At 42.6% G+C, this 20,255-nt stretch overlaps 1 protein-coding gene across 1 annotated transcript in view; it reads right to left on the reverse strand.

Moving 5' to 3' along the window:
* LOC126191481 (rho guanine nucleotide exchange factor 18) overlaps positions 1-20,255 on the reverse strand; it is a 640,188-nt gene that overhangs the window by 269,314 nt on the left and 350,619 nt on the right. The window contains exons 9-11 of the mRNA XM_049932364.1: positions 20,144-20,239; positions 14,409-14,475; positions 10,096-10,207 (exon numbers count right to left, since the gene is read on the reverse strand). Of these exons, the coding sequence (XP_049788321.1) occupies positions 10,096-10,207; positions 14,409-14,475; positions 20,144-20,239 (275 nt within the window). The remainder of the gene's footprint in view (positions 1-10,095; positions 10,208-14,408; positions 14,476-20,143; positions 20,240-20,255) is intronic.

Below are 20,255 nucleotides of genomic sequence, written 5' to 3' on the forward strand. Positions count from 1 at the left end.
AGGATGAAGCTGGCTAAGGTAATGAGGAAAGAGGTTTTAGGTAGGATGGCAGGTGATCGGCGTGAAAGGAAGTGCTCCATCGCAGCGAGGCCCTGGACGTGCGGGATATTTGTGTATAAGGAAGTGGCATCAATGGTTAAAAGGATGGTTTCCGGGGGTAACGGATTGGGTAAGGATTCCAGGCGTTCGAGAAAGTGGTTGGTGTCTTTGATGAAGGATGGGAGACTGCATGTAATGGGTTGAAGGTGTTGATCTACGTAGGCAGAGATACTTTCTGTGGGGGCTTGGTAACCAGCTACAATGAGGCGGCCGGGATGATTGGGTTTGTGAATTTTAGGAAGAAGGTAGAAGGTAGGGGTGCGGGGTGTTGGTGGGGTCAGGAGGTTGATGGAGTCAGGTGAAAGGTTTTGTAGGGGGCCTAAGGTTCTGAGGATTCCTTGAAGCTCCGCCTGGACATCAGGAATGGGATTACCATGGCAAACTTTGTAAGTAGTGTTGTCTGAAAGCTGACGCAGTCCCTCAGCCACATACTCCCGACGATCAAGTACCACAGTCGTGGAACCCTTGTCCGCCGGAAGAATGACTATGGATTGGTCAGCCTTCAGATCACGGATAGCCTGGGCTTCAGCAGTGGTGATGTTGGGAGTAGGATTAAGGTTTTTTAAGAAGGATTGAGAGGCAAGGCTGGAAGTCAGAAATTCCTGGAAGGTTAGGAGAGGGTGATTTTGAGGAAGAGGAGGTGGGTCCCGCTGTGACGGAGGACGGAACTGTTCCAGGCAGGGTTCAATTTGGATAGTATCTTGGGGAGTTGGATCACTAGGAGTAGGATTAGGATCATTTTTTTTTTTTTTTTTTTTTTTCGTGGCAAAGTGATATTTCCAGCAGAGAGTACGGGCGTAGGACAGTAAATCTTTGACAAGGGCTGTTTGGTTAAATCTGGGAGTGGGGCTGAAGGTGAGGCCTTTGGATAGGACAGAGGTTTCGGATTGGGAGAGAGGTTTGGAGGAGAGGTTAACTACTGAATTGGGGTGTTGTGGTTCCAGATTGTGTTGATTGGAATTTTGAGGTTTTGGAGGGAGTGGAGCTGGAAGTGGGAGATTGAGTAGATGGGAGAGACTGGGTTTGTGTGCAATGAGAGGAGGTTGAGGTTTGCTGGAAAGGTTGTGAAGGGTGAGTGAGTTGCCTTTCCGGAGGTGGGAAACCAGGAGATTGGATAGTTTTTTAAGGTGGAGGGTGGCATGCTGTTCTAATTTGCGGTTGGCCTGTAGGAGGATGCTCTGAACAACTGGTGTGGATGTGGGAGAGGAAAGATTGAGGACTTTTATTAGGGACAGGAGTTGATGGGTGTGTTGATTGGCTGAGTGGATGTGTAGGTGAAGGATTAGGTGGGTGAGGGCAATGGATTGTTCGGTTTGGAACTGGTATAGGGACTGATGGAAAGAAGGGTTGCAGCCAGAGATGGGAACTTTAAGTGTGAGGCCTTTGGGGGTGATGCCAAATGTCAGACAAGCCTGAGAAAATAAAATATGGGAGTGTAATCTGGCTACGGCGAAGGCATGTTTGCGGAGGGAATGTAAATAAAACTTGATGGGGTCGTTGTGGAGGTGTTGTGAGGGTGACATGGTACTAGAAGGTGGAAAGTGGAACACGAGGCTTAAATGAAAATGAAAATAAATATAAAAATATATGGGGAGAGATAAAGGTAAAACTAGAAACCAAATGGAGATCTGGTGTGAAAAAAGGCGAAAAAGGGTTGGTTAGAGCTGGGCTATGTTGATCCTGTGGTGAACTTGTGTAGGTAGATAATGATGTAAATAAAGGTTAGGTGGTTGTGTTGCCGCCAAAACACGTTAAAGGGTGGAGAAATACGGGAAAATTTCGAAAAAACTACGTGAGGATGTATTAAAAGGGTGGTTTGGTGGTGGCAGAGTATGGAAATGAAGCTAACAATTGTCTGATGAAGAAATAATGACGTTAAAACCTGTGGGAAGCGGCTAAAAATGATCGATGATGTGAGAAAAACGGAAATGGAAATAAAGCAAAAGATATTAAAACTAGCCGAAAAGGTTGTTTAATAGCTGAAAGGAACTGTTTGTGAACTGGAAACGGTGGATTTTATAGCAGCGGTAGTGTTGAAAGCGGGAAAAAACAATATTTTTTTTGGTTATGGTTTGGAAGTGGGTTACGTATTATTACGTATTATTGAGTATATATCGGCGGGATAAAATTGTATACTGGATTACGGTAAAAAAGGAGAAGGTGAATAGAAAGTAAAACTGCAGGCAAAAACAGAAGGAGGAAATAAGATGACAGAAAAGACTACGAAATGTAACAGTGACAATAACAATGACAATAACAAACGTGATTGTTGGGTTCAAATTAATGATATGAATATAATAGAGGGAAACATTCCACGTGGGAAAAATATATTTAAAAAGAAAGATGATGAGACTTACCAAACAAAAGCGCTGGCAGGTCGATAGACACACAAACATACACACAAAATTGTAGCTTTCGCAACCAACGGTTGCCTCGTCAGGAAAGAGGGAAGGAGAAGGAAAGACAAAAGGATATGGGTTTTAAGGGAGAGGGTAAGGAGTCATTCCAATCCCGGGAGCGGAAAGACTTACCTTAGGGGGAAAAGAGGACAGGTATACACTCGAACACACACAAATATCCATCCGCACAAAGCAGACATTTGTAAAGGCAAAGAGTTTGGGCAGAGATGTCAGTCGGGACGGAAGTACAGAGGCAAAGATGATGTTGAAAGACAGGTGAGGTATGAGCGGCGGCAGATTGAAATTAGAAATTAGCGGAGATTGAGGCCTGGCGGATAGCGAGAAGAGAGGATATGCTGAAGGACAAGTTCCCATCTCCGGAGTTCTGACAGGTTGGTGTTAGTGGGAAGTATCCAGATAACCCGGACGGTGTAACACTGTGCCAAGATGTGCTGGCCGTGCACCAAGGCATGTTTAGCCACAGGGTGATCCTCATTACCAACAAACACTGTCTGCCTGTGTCCATTCATGCGAATGGTCAGTTTGTTGCTGGTCATTCCCACATAGAACGCTTCACAGTGTAGGCAGGTCAGTTGGTAAATCACGTGGGTGCTTTCACACGTGGCTCTGCCTTTGATCGATAACACCTTCCGGGTTACAGGACTGGAATAGGTGGTGGTGGGAGGGTGCATGGGACAGGTTTTACACCGGGGGCGGTTACAGGGGTAGGAGCCAGAGGGTAGGGAAGGTGGTTTGGGGATTTCATAGGGATGAACAAAGAGGTTACGAAGGTTTGGTGGACGGCGGAAAGACACTGTTGGTGGAGTGGGGAGGATTTCATGAAGGATGGATCTCATTTCAGGGCAGGATTTGAGGAAGTCGTATCCCTGCTGGAGAGCCACATTCAGAATCTAATCCAATCCCGGAAAGTATCCTGTCACAAGTGGGGCACTTTTGGGGTTCTTCTGTGGAAGGTTCCAGGTTTGAGGAGATGAGGAAGTGGCTCTGGTTATTTGCTTCTGTACCAGGTCGGGAGGGTAGTTACGGGATGCTAAAGCTGTTTTCAGGTTGTTGGTGTAATGGTTCAAGGATTCCGGACTGGAGCAGATTCGTTTGCCACGAAGACCTAGGCTGTAGGGAAGGGACCGTTTGATGTGGAATGGGTGGCAGCTGTCATAATTGAGGTACTGTTGCTTGTTGGTGGGTTTGATGTGGACGGACGTGTGAAGCTGGCCATTGGACAGGTGGAGGTCAACGTCAAGGAAAGTGGCATGGGATTTAGAGTAGGACCAGGTGAATCTGATGGAACCAAAGGAGTTGAGGTTGGAGAGGAAATTCTGGAGTTCTTCTTCACTGTGAGTCCAGATCATGAAGATGTCATCAATAAATCTGTACCAAACTTTGGGTTGGCAGGCCTGGGTAACCAAGAAGGCTTCCTCTAAGCGACCCATGAATAGGTTGGCGTACGAGGGGGCCATCCTGGTACCCATGGCTGTTCCCTTTAATTGTTGGTATGTCTGGCCTTCAAAAGTGAAGAAGTTGTGGGTAAGGATGAAGCTGGCTAAGGTAATGAGGAAAGAGGTTTTAGGTAGGGCGGCAGGTGATCGGCGTGAAAGGAAGTGCTCCATCGCAGCGAGGCCCTGGACATGCGGAATATTTGTGTATAAGGAAGTGGCATCAATGGTTACAAGGATGGTTTCCGGGGGTAACAGACTGGGTAGGGATTCCAGGCGTTCGAGAAAGTGGTTGGTGTCTTTGATGAAGGATGGGAGACTGCATGTAATGGGTTGAAGGTGTTGATCTACGTAGGCAGAGATGCATTCTGTGGGGGCTTGGTAACCAGCTACAATGGGACGGCCGGGATGATTGGGTATGTGAATTTTGGGAAGAAGGTAGAAGGTAGGGGTGCGGGGTGTTGGTGGGGTCAGGAGGTTGATGGAGTCAGGTGAAAGGTTTTGTAGGGGGCCTAAGGTTCTGAGGATTCCTTGAAGCTCCGCCTGGACATCAGGAATGGGATTACCATGGCAAACTTTGTAAGTAGTGTTGTCTGAAAGCTGACGCAGTCCCTCAGCCACATACTCCCGACGATCAAGTACCACAGTCGTGGAACCCTTGTCCGCCGGAAGAATGACTATGGATTGGTCAGCCTTCAGATCACGGATAGCCTGGGCTTCAGCAGTGGTGATGTTGGGAGTAGGATTAAGGTTTTTTAAGAAGGATTGAGAGGCAAGGCTGGAAGCCAGAAATTCCTGGAAGGTTAGGAGAGGGTGATTTTGAGGAAGAGGAGGTGGGTCCCGCTGTGACGGAGGACGGAACTGTTCCAGGCAGGGTTCAATTTGGATAGTATCTTGGGGAGTTGGATCACTAGGAGTAGGATTAGGATCATTTTTCTTCGTGGCAAAGTGATATTAGAACAGCATGCCACCCTCCACCTTAAAAAACTATCCAATCTCCTGGTTTCCCACCTCCGGAAAGGCAACTCACTCACCCTTCACAACCTTTCCAGCAAACCTCAACCTCCTCTCATTGCACACAAACCCAGTCTCTCCCATCTACTCAATCTCCCACTTCCAGCTCCACTCCCTCCAAAACCTCAAAATTCCAATCAACACAATCTGGAACCACAACACCCCAATTCAGTAGTTAACCTCTCCTCCAAACCTCTCTCCCAATCCGAAACCTCTGTCCTATCCAAAGGCCTCACCTTCAGCCCCACTCCCAGATTTAACCAAACAGCCCTTGTCAAAGATTTACTGTCCTACACCCGTACTCTCTGCTGGAAATATCACTTTGCCACGAAAAAAAAAAAAAAAAAAAAAATGATCCTAATCCTACTCCTAGTGATCCAACTCCCCAAGATACTATCCAAATTGAACCCTGCCTGGAACAGTTCCGTCCTCCGTCACAGCGGGACCCACCTCCTCTTCCTCAAAATCACCCTCTCCTAACCTTCCAGGAATTTCTGACTTCCAGCCTTGCCTCTCAATCCTTCTTAAAAAACCTTAATCCTACTCCCAACATCACCACTGCTGAAGCCCAGGCTATCCGTGATCTGAAGGCTGACCAATCCTTCGTCATTCTTCCGGCGGACAAGGGTTCCACGACTGTGGTACTTGATCGTCGGGAGTATGTGGCTGAGGGACTGCGTCAGCTTTCAGACAACACTACTAACAAAGTTTGCCATGGTAATCCCATTCCTGATGTCCAGGCGGAGCTTCAAGGAATCCTCAGAACCTTAGGCCCCCTACAAAACCTTTCACCTGACTCCATCAACCTCCTGACCCCACCAACACCCCGCACCCCTACCTTCTACCTTCTTCCCAAAATTCACAAACCCAATCATCCCGGCTGTCCCATTGTAGCTGGTCACCAAGCCCCCACAGAACACATCTCTGCCTACGTAGATCAACACCTTCAACCCATTACATGCAGTCTCCCATCCTTCATCAAAGACACCAACCACTTTCTCGAACACCTGGAATCCCTACCCAGTCTGTTACCCCCGGAAACCATCCTTTTAACCATTGATGCCACTTCCTTATACACAAATATTCCGCATGTCCAGGGCCTCGCTGCGATGGAGCACTTCCTTTCACGCCGATCACCTGCCGCCCTACCTAAAACCTCTTTCCTCATTACCTTAGCCAGCTTCATCCTTACCCACAACTTCTTCACTTTTGAAGGCCAGACATACTAACAATTAAAGGGAACAGCCATGGGTACCAGGATGGCCCCCTCGTACGCCAACCTATTCATGGGTCGCTTAAAGGAAGCCTTGGTTACCCAGGCCTGCCAACCCAAAGTTTGGTACAGATTTATTGATGACATTTTCATGATCTGGACTCACAGTGAAGAAGAACTTCAGAATTTCCTCTCCAACCTCAACTCCTTTGGTTCCATCAGATTCACCTGGTCCTACTCTAAATCCCATGCCACTTTCCTTGACGTTGACCTCCACCTGTCCAATGGCTAGCTTCACACGTCCGTCCACATCAAACCCACCAACAAGCAACAGTACCTCCATTATGACAGCTGCCACCCATTCCACATCAAACGGTCCCTTCCCTACAGCCTAGGTCTTCGTGGCAAACGAATCTGCTCCAGTCCGGAATCCTTGAACCATTACACCAACAACCTGAAAACAGCTTTAGCATCCCGTAACTACCCTCCCGACCTGGTACAGAAGCAAATAACCAGAGCCACTTCCTCATCTCCTCAAACCTGGAACCTTCCACAGAAGAACCCCAAAAGTGCCCCACTTGTGACAGGATACTTTCCGGGATTGGATCAGATTCTGAATGTGGCTCTCCAGCAGGGATACGACTTCCTCAAATCCTGCCCTGAAATGAGATCCATCCTTCATGAAATCCTCCCCACTCCACCAAGAGTGTCTTTCCGCCGTCCACCAAACCGTCGTAACCTCTTAGTTCATCCCTATGAAATCCCCAAACCACCTTCCCTACCCTTTGGCTCCTACCCCTGTAACCGCCCCCGGTGTAAAACCTGTCCCATGCACCCTCCCACCACCACCTATTCCAGTCCTGTAACCCGGAAGGTGTTATCGATCAAAGGCAGAGCCACGTGTGAAAGCACCCACGTGATTTACCAACTGACCTGCCTACACTGTGAAGCGTTCTATGTGGGAATGACCAGCAACAAACTGTCCATTCGCATGAATGGACACAGGCAGACAGTGTTTGTTGGTAATGAGGATCACCCTGTGGCTAAACATGCCTTGGTGCACGGCCAGCACATCTTGGCACAGTGTTACACCGTCCGGGTTATCTGGATACTTCCCACTAACACCAACCTGTCAGAACTCCGGAGATGGGAACTTGTCCTTCAGCATATCCTCTCTTCTCGCTATCCGCCAGGCCTCAATCTCCGCTAATTTCTAATTTCAATCTGCCGCCGCTCATACCTCACCTGTCTTTCAACATCATCTTTGCCTCTGTACTTCCGTCCCGACTGACATCTCTGCCCAAACTCTTTGCCTTTACAAATGTCTGCTTGTGTCTCTGTATGCGTGGATGGATGTGTGTGTGTGTGCGCAAGTGTATACCTGTCCTTTTTTCCCCCTAAGGTAAGTCTTTCCGCTCCCGGGATTGGAATGACTCCTTACCCTCTCCCTTAAAACCCATATCCTTTTGTCTTTCCTTCTCCTTCCCTCTTTCCTGACGAGGCAACCGTTGGTTGCGAAAGCTAGAATTTTGTGTGTATGTTTGTGTGTCTATCGACCTGCCAGCGCTTTTGTTTGGTAAGTCTCATCATCTTTCTTTTTAAATATATTTTTCCCACGTGGAATGTTTCTCTCTATTATATTCATACCTAAAAACAAAGATGATGTGACTTACCAAATGAAAGTGGTGGCAGGTCGACAGACACACAAACGAACACAAACATACACACAAAATTCAAGCTTTCGCAACAAACTGTTGCCTCATCAGGAAAGAGGGAAGGAGAGGGAAAGACGAAAGGATGTGGGTTTTAAGGGAGAGGGTAAGGAGTCATTCCAGTCCCGGGAGCAGAAAGGCTTACCTTAGGGGGAAAAAAGGACGGGTATACACTCGCACACACACACACATATCCATCCACACATATACAGACACAAGCAGACATATATACAGAGGGAAACATTCCACGTGGAAAAATTTATCTAAAAACAAAGATGATGTGACTTACCAAGCGAAAGCGCTTGCATGTCGATAGACACACAAAAAAACAAATACAAACATACACACAAAATTCAAGCTTTCGCAACCAACGGTTGCTTCGTCAGGAAAGAGGGAAGGAGAGGGAAAGCTGAAAGGATGTGGGTTTTAAGGGAGAGGGTAAGGAGTCATTCCAATCCCGGGAGCAGAAAGGCTTACCTTAGGGGGAAAAAAGACAGGTGTACACTCGCACACACACACACACACACACACACACACACACACACACACACACACACACACACACACACACATATCCATCCGCACATACACAGACACAAGCAGACATTTGTAAAGGCAAAGAGTTTGGGCAACTGTACATACCACCACCACAACAACAACACGTTTCCTATCTTGTAGATGTACACTTCAGGATGTGATCTGATATCGCGAAACTGGTCATCATCCTGTATATACAGTAGAAAGCAGTTTATTTCTGAAACAAGGATCACTTCACCTGCGTCTGCCTTCTTTTTCTGCTGTCGTCTTATCTCACAGTCTATCGTTCAGCATTTCCTCCCACTGTAGTACACTGAGATTCACTCAATCCTCTAACTGGTCTCGCCACTTTGTTCTGGTCTGCCCATATGGTCTTCCGATCCATAGGTCAAAACTTGTTGATAATGTGATCTGTATAAAATTATCTTTGCTTTGACACGTATTTTAATTATGTCCGATACACAATAATCAACTTTTGAGCATTTTTCTATCCTCTCCAAAGTTTCTTCCTTGATGTTTTCCTCCCTTGTTAGCTTACTTCATGAATGTTCAAAAGCATCTGTTTCTTTAATAATGTTTCCAACACAACTTATATCCTTCATTTTTTCATTTTCCCTGCTGATTTTTGTTACCTCACATTTTCTTAAGCTTACTTCCACATGTGTATCTTCAATTACCTTCTGCCAAACATGAAGCTGGTCTTCCAGTTTCTGCTCATTGTCTCCTCAAGTCATGATATCACCTACATATGTTATGATTTTCATTCACCTGCTGCTGACTCTTGATGAACTTTCCTTGTGGTGTTGTTCTCCCTGACTACTAAAAAGCGCTGGTGAGAGTACACTTCCTTGTCATATTGCTGCATTGCAGATAAGATAAAATATAATAGACAATAATCGATCAGAAATTTTATGGAGAATATTTCATTCTTTCCATTCCCGTCACTGACGCCTATCATCTAGAGGGGTCTTTGAATTTCCATTTTCTGGCTTCCCCACCATCACCAGTCTTCTGACACTTCATGCTCCACTTCATAAAGCTTTACTCTTTCACTATTTTTTGCAAAGCCATGTTCCTATTGGTATTCCTTTGTTGGAGATTCAAATGGAGGAAAAATCTGGAATCTTTTGGGAATGGAGACATCATCACGAAATGTTTTCACTTACTGGCCACATTTCCTTTGGATACACATTAAGTGTCTTGAATTCAGTGATACCAAATGACTTCTGCATTCTCAAGCTGTTGATTGTTGCTCATTCTTCCATCTTTTGCCGTAAGGTTAAGGAAGTGTTCTGTATGTCTACCCTCTTCTCAGTCCTCTTTGATAAGGCCACTAGCAGAATGAGGGTGGCTTTTTATACTAGAAGTCTTTGACCACCGTTGCTAATAAACTTTATTCAAAACAACAGCAGTGGCAAACTATAGACACAGGACATTTCAGTTGACAGTTAAAGATGTACCAGTAGCCTACTCAACTAAAGAATATACCAATGCCAAACATGATAAGGGGCTAGCAGGCATCATTATACTGTAAATGCTTGTTTTAACACCATTGTTGTCACGGATTCATAATTATTACTACATAAAATAAAATTATAAGACACACTCTCTTCAATTACAATGTTATAAAATATATTGTTCTATTGTGAATCTGATGATGTACTTACTCTCGCAGTATAGTGCCGGTTTGTTTGTGACAGGTTTGGAGCACCAATCACAGGCATGTGCAGATCCATAACACGCTGAAACCCACTGATGGGGAACTTTCTTCGTTTTGTCCTATTAACACAAATGACAGTTTTAAATGTTTTATTATGCTAAAGGAGAAGTAAATTATCAAAGCAACTTGAACACATCAGACGATAAATGATTTTACAACAGACAATCTAAGTTTCAGCAATAGAGATCCCTAGAACAGAATGAAATAATCACTTCCACAATTTGGTATTCCCAGAACAGTCAGTGAAAACATACTGTGGCATGAAATTTGGCTACTACAAGAATATACAGAATGAAAGTAGAAGTCTTGCTAGAGACTCCCTTGTGGGGAGAAGCGGCAAGAAGAAACCTTACAAGATAAACTCATTCAGTGTACTGCTGCTTATTTCAGACATCATGAAAATCCTAACTTCTGTACTTAACAATGAGAAGACGATAACAGAAATCTTTCAGTTCATGGGCATGCACCTGTCTGATACAAAACAGGACCTTAAAACCCTTATGTTCACTATTAATTCTTTGGGGTTCTTGTCATTTTAGCCAGACCTTCCAAAATTTCTAAAGACTGTACAGAGTAAGATTAAAACATGGGACCATCAGAAGCACATTTTCAAACTTTAAGTGCTTAAGTGATGTAGTATCTGTAATCTCTAAGGAAACTCAAATTTAGTGCACCAGCATTATTTCTGTGCATAAATAAGGCAAAAATGCACAGGTTTTTGCAAGCACATGATATTACCAGTTGCCACAAAAACATTAGTAATATCAGTCTTTGAGATTATCAATTCAGAGAACTATCTGAGCCATTTACGATTATCACAGGATTAAGACAGGATGACAGTCAATTACAACTACTCTTCAACTGTTCTGGAGTACTCCCCGAGACATTGTTACAAAGAAAATCCTAAGAAAAAACAAACTGGAACCATTAAAGATAAAACAAATTGGAACCATAAAAGATCAAACAAATTTAAATTGCTAGAAGTCACAGACAATTTAGCATTACTAGCTAATAACATACAAGAAGCCAGAAATCAAATGAGTTGACACAAAAAATTGGACTCCAGATATCATTATAAAAGACTGACATGATGGTAACAGGCCCACTAGTAATAAACTAAGTAATAATAGATAACAGAAAAATAAATATATGAAACAATTTAAATAGCAAGGAGAAATTATGGCATACACCTTGAATGAAGACCCTGCCTGGTAAGAAAGAACCAATAAAATTATAAAGGCTCCAAAACTAATACGGCTACATACAATAAAAATATCTACCAATCAAAACAAAATTAAAACACTAGAAGACAGTGGTTCAGCAAGAGGTAACATATGCAAGTGAAACTATAGTCACTCAGAGAAACAGAGTTGCCATGATCCTGAAAGTAGGGTGAAGAATAGCTAGAATAAAAAACTGTCCGGGTGCAAGTACGACTAGCACCTTGAGGGTTCCGTACAAACTTAATTTTGTATATAGACAGTTCACTCATCATGAAATTGAGAATCTCTATGATTTTTTGCCAGTTATCACAGTTTGCAAGATATCATTTTCAGAAATTCCAAGACTTTCGAGAATTTTTTACATTTGTGATCATGTAACAAACGACCACAGAAATATTTTTTAAAATCAAACAATGGAAAATCCAGGAGGGAATGTAACAGTATTATGAGAAGAACAGTTGCTACACACCATATAGTGGAGATGCTGAGTCGCAGATACGCACAACAAAAAGACTATTCACGGGTCACCTAGAGGAATTGTTTCCAACCACCTGGAATCCCAAACTTCTCACCTGTTTTAAATTCACTGATGATTTCTTTGTGATATGGACAGAGGACTAGGACACCTTATCCAGAGACCTACAGAAACTTGACACCTTCTCCCACATTAACTTCACCTGGTCATCCTTAACACAAGAAGCCACATTCTCTTACAGGGTTTTGACCACCTGTCATTGTGCCCTGAAATGATTAAAATCCTCCCCACTATCCTCCCACATTGGTATTCCACCAACCTATTCCAACCTGCTCTCAACCCCTTTCTTCATGGCTCACATCCCTGCACCAGACCTTGATGCGATACTTATTCCACTATCATCTACTCCAGTCCTGTTGCATGCATCTCCCGCCCCACCAAAGACAGGGCCACCTGTGATAGTAGCTCTGTGATCTGCCAACTATACTGCAAACACTGTGCCACTTTGCACGTGAGCATTACAGATAACAAGCTAGCTGCCTGTCCACATGAACGACCACACTAAAATATGGCCAAGAGACAGCTGGCCCACCCAGTTGCTCAACATGCCACCCAACATAATGTGGTTCACTTTAATTGATCACTTCACACCCCAAAACATCTAGATTCTTCCTACGAAAACCAGCGTTACTGAAATGCACAATGGCAACTTTCCCTACAACATATTCTTCATTCTCGTAATCCACCTGGCCTAAACTTTCACTAGTCTCTCTCAACCATCTACCTATCCCTTTCCCTGTTCCCACTCCAGTACTATGCTCGTCTTATCCTGCCAGTGCACCTTGAAGTCCTTTCACCTCCTCTACTCCTATCCCCTCCCTTTTCCATTCCTCCACAGCACTTAATAGCCCTTTCCTGACCCCACCAAGTCCCTGCACGCTCCCTGTGGTAGCATTAGCATCTTGCCCTGCTATCCCTGCTCTATCTCCTCCTCCCCCTTGTTTTGCCCATTTTCTCTGCCGCCTCTCTGATCACAACCTCCTACCCACCTCCCTCTGACCATATCTTCTGCTCTCCCTGAACTACCTGCCTCATGTGTCTCCCCATCCTCCACACACTCTACCCATTCCCTCCTCCCCCTCACTGTGTCCATCAAATCCTCTCCATCTCCCCCAACCACACTCATCAGTACACGCAGTCTCTGAATACAGTGCAATAAAGAAGGCTGATAGTACTGAAACACATCTGTCATGCAATGCAGACTGTACACTAGGGGGCTTGAAAATGATTTATTTGCCACTGACATACAGGCCACTACGCAAATTAAATTGATACAGCAGCACAATACTACTACAACAGAGTATACTGATCATGCAGGACAGTATACTTGTTGAGTCTCAGAAAACTTTTCCTTGCCCCTGACACGTAAGCTGCCCTGCATATCAGGTTCATTTGACAGGCTAAATACTTTTCCCACACAACATGACTGTCATGCAAGGCAGCCCGTACTCCATGGACTGGAAAAAACACATTTTGCCCAAACATCTGCTCGTATTAGAGCTAGGAGATTATACACCCCATAGTGTTGGTACTTGTGAGACCTGCTGTTCCCATGCCAAGTTTAGCTGGAATCAAATCAGGGGTTTGGGAGGAGATCCCAGACATAAACACATGCACTCAGCTTTATACACATATAAAATATAAATGGACTGGATTTTGTGTCATACATAATTATTTTGTTTTGATGACTTGTTACAACTACTACTAATTGGTGGACAGAGCTTCTAAAAAACTCTGCTTCAATAACATTATAAATTATGTGATGAATTCTGCCTCTAGACTCTGTTTGTGAGCACTGACCTGGTTTGAGTGCCATTAATCTCATGAAGTTGAGAAACTGGTCATCAAGCCAATAATAGGGCATTAAGGATAATGAAAGGGTGAAAATGTGAAACCAATATTGTAGTGTCATGTACATTATTGAGCAAACACCACTCCCCAATTGAATAGGATTGGGGAGCAGTATTCATTAAGCTTTTCAGTTTTATCACTACAGATTGACACACTACTGAAGAGGCCACTGAGAAGAAACTATGATAACCACATTGATCAACTTACGAGTAGTACATTTCAATGTACAGTAACTGCAGGAATCTGCCGAAACAATTAATTAAACTGAAGAAATCTCAATTTTCATTTTTAACTACTGATTACAAGACTTCCATGAACTTTGCCTTCTTAAATTTTATTCAGAAGTCAATGAATTACTTACAAATGATGTGTGAAACACTGGTGGTACTTTTACTGGAAGCTGAGGGGAAAATAGCAAAGCGATTGAATATAAATAAATAAATTACACAAAGGCATGAGTCAAAAGAAAGAGAGAGTGTGTGTGAGAGAGAGAGAGAGAGAGAGAGAGAGAGAAGGGGGTGGTAGTGTAGGATAAGGTTATGAATAAGAAAGAATTTAGTGCAAGATCATATTACACTTATTTCAGACACAATAAAAAGTATAATATTAAGCAGCAATACAAATACTGACTTTCATTCAATATACTATTACCTTCTTTTTCCGAAAGAAGATACTGCCCCGTTTCCGCCTCTTTCCAGATCGATGGTCATATGCTGCACTGAAAATGAATGGAATATAAATAACTCTCCACTACTATATCTAAATTTAACAGTGCTTAATATTATAATTACTAATTTGTATTGCCTCATGTATAGCTAAAAGGACTGTATCTGGTTGTTTTTGTTGGGAAGTAAAATAAATTTATAATTCTGAAAACATTAATTTCAGTACCTTCCAAATGATCAGAATGCCATCCCTGGAGATGTACATCATAGTAAATTAATGTTAAGCCTGAACAGCAATATACATAAAAGCCATATTCATCAGCATGGTGGAACACTGCAGTAAAGCTAATGAACATGGTTGAAAATCAGTATAAAATCCTATGCTGCCAGAATAAAAAATTGTGGTATCAGTGGAAGTGAAAGGAAAATGCCACAATGGAGAGTGCAAGGAGATGGTGGAGTTGTTACTGAAGATGCAAAGTAACTCAGGATTCTAAAACAAGAAAAAAGTGAGTATGTGGTGAAGTTGTACGCAGGAGTGCAAGGTAATTCAGATTACTACAACAAGACAAGGACGAGGGTGTGGTACGAATTGCTACAACAATAATTCAGACTCCTGATAATTAATCTCTGGGGGTTTTAGGATGGAAACAACAAATAAAAATAAGGAAAAACACTGTATCTTCTTTAACTGGTTGATGAGTGATGCAAGGAAACACTTGACGGCCCACAGATATGAATAATTTTTAAGGTACCACTCTTACAATGTGATTACACATACTGATATGCACAACCATACAGACACCCAAATGTGGCTGTGGGTAGGTGTGTTTGGTAGTCTGTATGTGGAGACGATGTGACAGCCAAAGCATTCTGTGTCTCAGGATTTTTGCAGGCATGTGCGCACATACATCATGCATATACTTACAAAGTTATATAATATTGTGCATTAATTCTGTCCACAAATGCATTTCCTGGGTGGTTGGTACAATGCTTTTATGTGTTGGGAGGAATCTGAGAGCAATCCTAGAGTTAGTTTGTGTGTGTGTGTGTGTGTGTGTGTGTGTGTGTGTGTGTGTGTGTGTGTGTAAGTTAAGAGAAGGATTGATTCTGATCTGATATCTTATGATTTTTGTTCTATATCTGGCAACAACTTTTCTGCAACTCCACCGCATATCTATTATCTCCTAGAGACACAGACTAAACTTGTTTGTCATCTTAAATTTATTATTATTATTATTATTATGACTGCTGTGCATTTCAATTGTGAAATAAGAATTTATTCTATGACATACAATAACTTGACTCCTGACACATACATATAATTATGATAAATAATGGAATAAAGACAAAACCAAAAGGGAGTATCCAATTCCTCTCATAGATATGTCCAATGGAAGCTCATTTTGATCCCCTACCTATTTCAGTTCACAATCAAAATAACATTATGTTGACTGTAAAATGTTAAACAACTGCTTAGATAACAGTTCATAAATAGATTCTTGAAAGAGATTCTGTTATTCTCCTCTCAGTCATGAAATAATGGCACTGTAAGAAAATAAGAAGCAATGAAAACTGGAACTAACAAGATAATGAAAAGAAGCTCATTATAAAGCTAATATGAATCACAAAGTGTAGAATGAAAAATGACAATATGTATAATGAATTTGGGTACTGAGAGAGATACAAAATTTAAGCAAAGATGACTTTTGAGAGTCAATGAAATATGATGCTATAGCATCAAAGATTAGATGGGTAGATCACATAACTAATGAGGAAGTATTGAATAGGATTGGGGAGAAGAGAAGTTTGTGGCACAACTCGACCAGAAGAAGGGATCGGTTGGTAGGACATGTTCTGAGGCATCAAGGGATCACCAATTTAGTATTGGAGGGCAGCGTGGAGGGTAAAAATCGTAGGCGGAGACCAAGAGATGAATACACTAAGCAGATTCAGAAGGATGTAGGTTGCATTACGTACTGGGAGATGAAGAAGCTTGCACAGGATAGAGTAGCACGGAGAGCTGCATCAAACCAGTCTCAGGACTGAAGACCACAACAACAACAACAACAACAACAGCATCAAAACACAAAGCTCTCAGGCACCAATATCAGTATAAGGAAACAAAATGATTCAAGTGGCAGAAAAAGCTACCAAAGTCATTGCTGCGATTTTCAGGTGTATGCTTAGCAGGACACTGCACAACCTCAGGGCATATTCACACTGAATACATTGTGTGTTTCACAGATCTGTAATAAAGAGACCCTCTTGGATGGGAGACATGTCAGAGAAACAAAATGCAGAACAAAGATAACAACTCATTGAACAGCTGATGCTCCAAGCCACCAATAGGCTCATAAACAAGAGTGAGAACAAGAGTAAGGCAAATTCCTCTTCAGAGCTATAGTGTACACCTGTAACTGTGCAGTCAACACAGTCCCACCAGACTACATTGTGCCCCTAATTTCACTCACTTGGGAAGGGTGCAACATTCCCATCCCATGAACATGCTGCCTCTCCCTCCCAGCCATCAGCCACCCTTCCCCTACACTCCCTCCTCCTGTCTTCCCTCATCCAGTCCATTCCACACTGCCCATCAACCCAGTAGAGCTGCAGTGATGGCACAATGCAGTCAGTCAGGACAATGTAGCTCTACACGTATATGTACTTCACAACTCTGAAGGAGGCAACATTCTCAGTCATGTTTATATACCTATTGGTGTCTTAGCACTTTAATTATTTAGCGAATTATCAGCTTTACCTCTTACATTAGACTCCACCAAGGACTTTCTCTTACCTTCAAAATACAGAATACATATTCAAGTAAGAACTGATACAATAAAATCCAATGTCCATTACACAGATCTTAAGTGAAATGGTCATCAAGCATGTAAAACATACTGGAATATGTTTTCATTTTCAGCTTAATACAATAATTATTACAAACATGTAATTTTCTAGAATGAGATTTTTTTTTCACTCTGCAGCGGAGTGTGCGCTGATATGAAACTTCCTGGCAGATTAAAACTGTGTGCCCGACCGAGACTCGAACTCGGGACCTTTGCAAAGGTCCCGAGTTCGAGTCTCGGTCGGGCACACAGTTTTAATCTGCCAGGAAGTTTCATGTAATTTTCTGCTTATTACATAGCACAAAATAATTCCTAGGCTACTATAGCCAAATATCACACTACTTTAACTTATAAGGTACACATTATCACACTTAAAGAGCGCATGAGTCAAATGTTACAAAGAACTTAGATCCTATGATATTATCAATGATATCTACATAGAATAGTTTTGTAAGCAATTCATCTACACAGTATGAGTCAGACAAAAATAAACCCTTCGCATCTTTTTAAACTTCCACTACTATTAGTACTTAATTTTTGTATTATTTTTGCTAACAAGTTCTTGAAAATGGGCAATCCTGAATAATGAATATTCTTATGGAGAAAAGTAAATGCCTTCGGCTCTCTGTATCTATAATTGTTATCTTCAACACAGATTCTATGAAATGATCTGACACATCTGTTGATTGGAGATATACTATTGATTATAAATATCATGTTACAATCTAGACATTGAGAATCAAAAGTTAAATACACTTAATATTTTGACAGTTCTCATTTAGGTCTGTAGGTTAATCATATCAACTGACAGGCAAGAAAATCCGGTCTAATATAAAGTTTGATTGTAGACGAAATGTTGAGTTAATACATTCCATTTCTCATTTTATAATGTTCTCTTTGCTTCCAACTACAAGGTGCATTCAAGTTCTAAGGCCTCCGATTTTTTTTCTCCGGACTGGAAAGAGATAGAAACATGCGCATTGTTTTAAAATGAGGCCGTGTTCATTGTCAATACGTCCCAGAGATGGCAGCACCGTACGGCAGATGGAATTTTACCGCCAGCGGCGAGAATGAGAACTGTTTTAAATACTTAAAATGGCGACGTTTTCCTTACTTGAACAGTGTGCAATCATTCGTTTTCTGAATTTGCGTGGTGTGAAACCAACGAAGGAGACATGTGGTGATGGAGTTATGGATGTGTCGAAAGTGCGTTCGTGGGTGCGACGGTTTAATGAAGGCAGAACATCGTGTGACAACAAACTGAAACAACCTCGGGCTCGCACAAGCTGGTCTGATGACATGATCGAGAAAGTGGAGAGAATTGTATTGGGGGATCGCCGAATGACTGTTGAACACATCGCCTCCAGAGTTGGCATTTCTGTGGGTTCTGTGCACACAATCCTGCATGACAACCTGAAAATGTGAAAAGTGTCATCCAGGTGGGTGTCACGAATGCTGACGGATGACCACATGGCTGCCCGTGTGGCATGTTGCCAAGCAATGTTGACACGCAATGACAGCATGAATGGGACTTTCTTTTTGTTGGTTGTGACAATGGATGAGACGTGGATGCCATTTTTCAATTCAGAAACAAAGCGCCAGTCAGCTCAATGGAAGCACACAGATTCACCGCCACCAAAAAAATTTCAGATAATCGCCAGTGCTGAAAAAATGATGGTGTCCATGTTCTGGGACAGCGAGGGCGTAATCCTTACCCATTGCGTTCCAAAGGGCACTACGGTAACAGGTGCATCGTACGAAAATGTTTTGAAGAACAAATTCCTTCCTGCACTGCAACAAAAACGTCCGGGAAGGGCTGCGCGTGTGCTGTTTCACCAAGACAACGCACCCGCACATCGAGCTAACGTTACGCAACAGTTTCTTCATGATAACAACTTTGAAGTGATTCCTCATGCTCCCTACTCACCTGACCTGGCTCCTAGTGAGTTTTGGCTTTTTCCAACAATGAAAGGCACTCTCCGTGGCCGCACATTCACCAGCCATGCTGCTATTGCCTCAGCGATTTTCCAGTGGTCAAAACAGACTCCTAAAAAAACCTTCGCCGCTGCCATGGAATCATGGCATCAGCGTTGTGAAAAATGTGTACGTCTGCAGGGCGATTACGTTGAGAAGTAACGCCAGTTTCATCAATTTCGGGTGAGTAGTTAATTAGAAAAAAAATCGGAGGCCTTAGAACTTGAATGCACCTCGTATTTTTCGTTCTTAACCTGACATACCTCAAATCATGTACCTCTTTCCCACATCTCCTGCATCCCACTCAGCTTTTGACTGTGTGTAACCCTTATTATATCAGTTATATTCACATGGTTACTTTTAATTTTGTGATACATATTTTGTGGCCAATTTCTCTGTGCCTACTGCCTACTCCTCCTTTGACCAAGTTAGTGGCAACAGCATAGTATCAGTTGTGTTCTGGGACCTGCTATTTGGTTGTTATAACCCTTTTTTCAGAGCTTAATGGTTAGTCTCTTCACTGATGTACAGGTGTTGAAATGGTCAATCAATATCAGCCCCCGTAAATAACAACAGTGGCTGAAACTTTCATTACTTCAAAGCTTACGACCAACACTCATCCATAGAAAATGCCAAAATGGACTATATGATGAAGGACATAAAGCACAGTTGGAAAGAACCTACTATTTAGCAGTCACAAAGCTGCCACAAACAATAAAATCCAGCAGCACAAAGCCTAAGCTGATGCAGTAGTCATGGAAGTGCAGTTTTTTTAAGGCACAAAATGATATTGCATAAGCATATATTCTTACAAGAAAACTTACAACAAACTGAAAGAAACAGCTTCAAAACATAATTATTTGTATCTTTATAATAATGGTTGCTGCAATATACTTACTCAGTCAGGAATTCATCCAAAGCTATGTTGATGTGTGGGGTAACTAAATGCTTTCCTGATGGCATAAGTTCCTCTTCCGTTTCACTCTCAGTTCCACTGTAGCGTAAGCAAT

The sequence above is a fragment of the Schistocerca cancellata genome, chromosome 6, assembly GCF_023864275.1.
Source record: "Schistocerca cancellata isolate TAMUIC-IGC-003103 chromosome 6, iqSchCanc2.1, whole genome shotgun sequence".
In the NCBI taxonomy this organism is placed as follows: domain Eukaryota; kingdom Metazoa; phylum Arthropoda; class Insecta; order Orthoptera; family Acrididae; genus Schistocerca; species Schistocerca cancellata.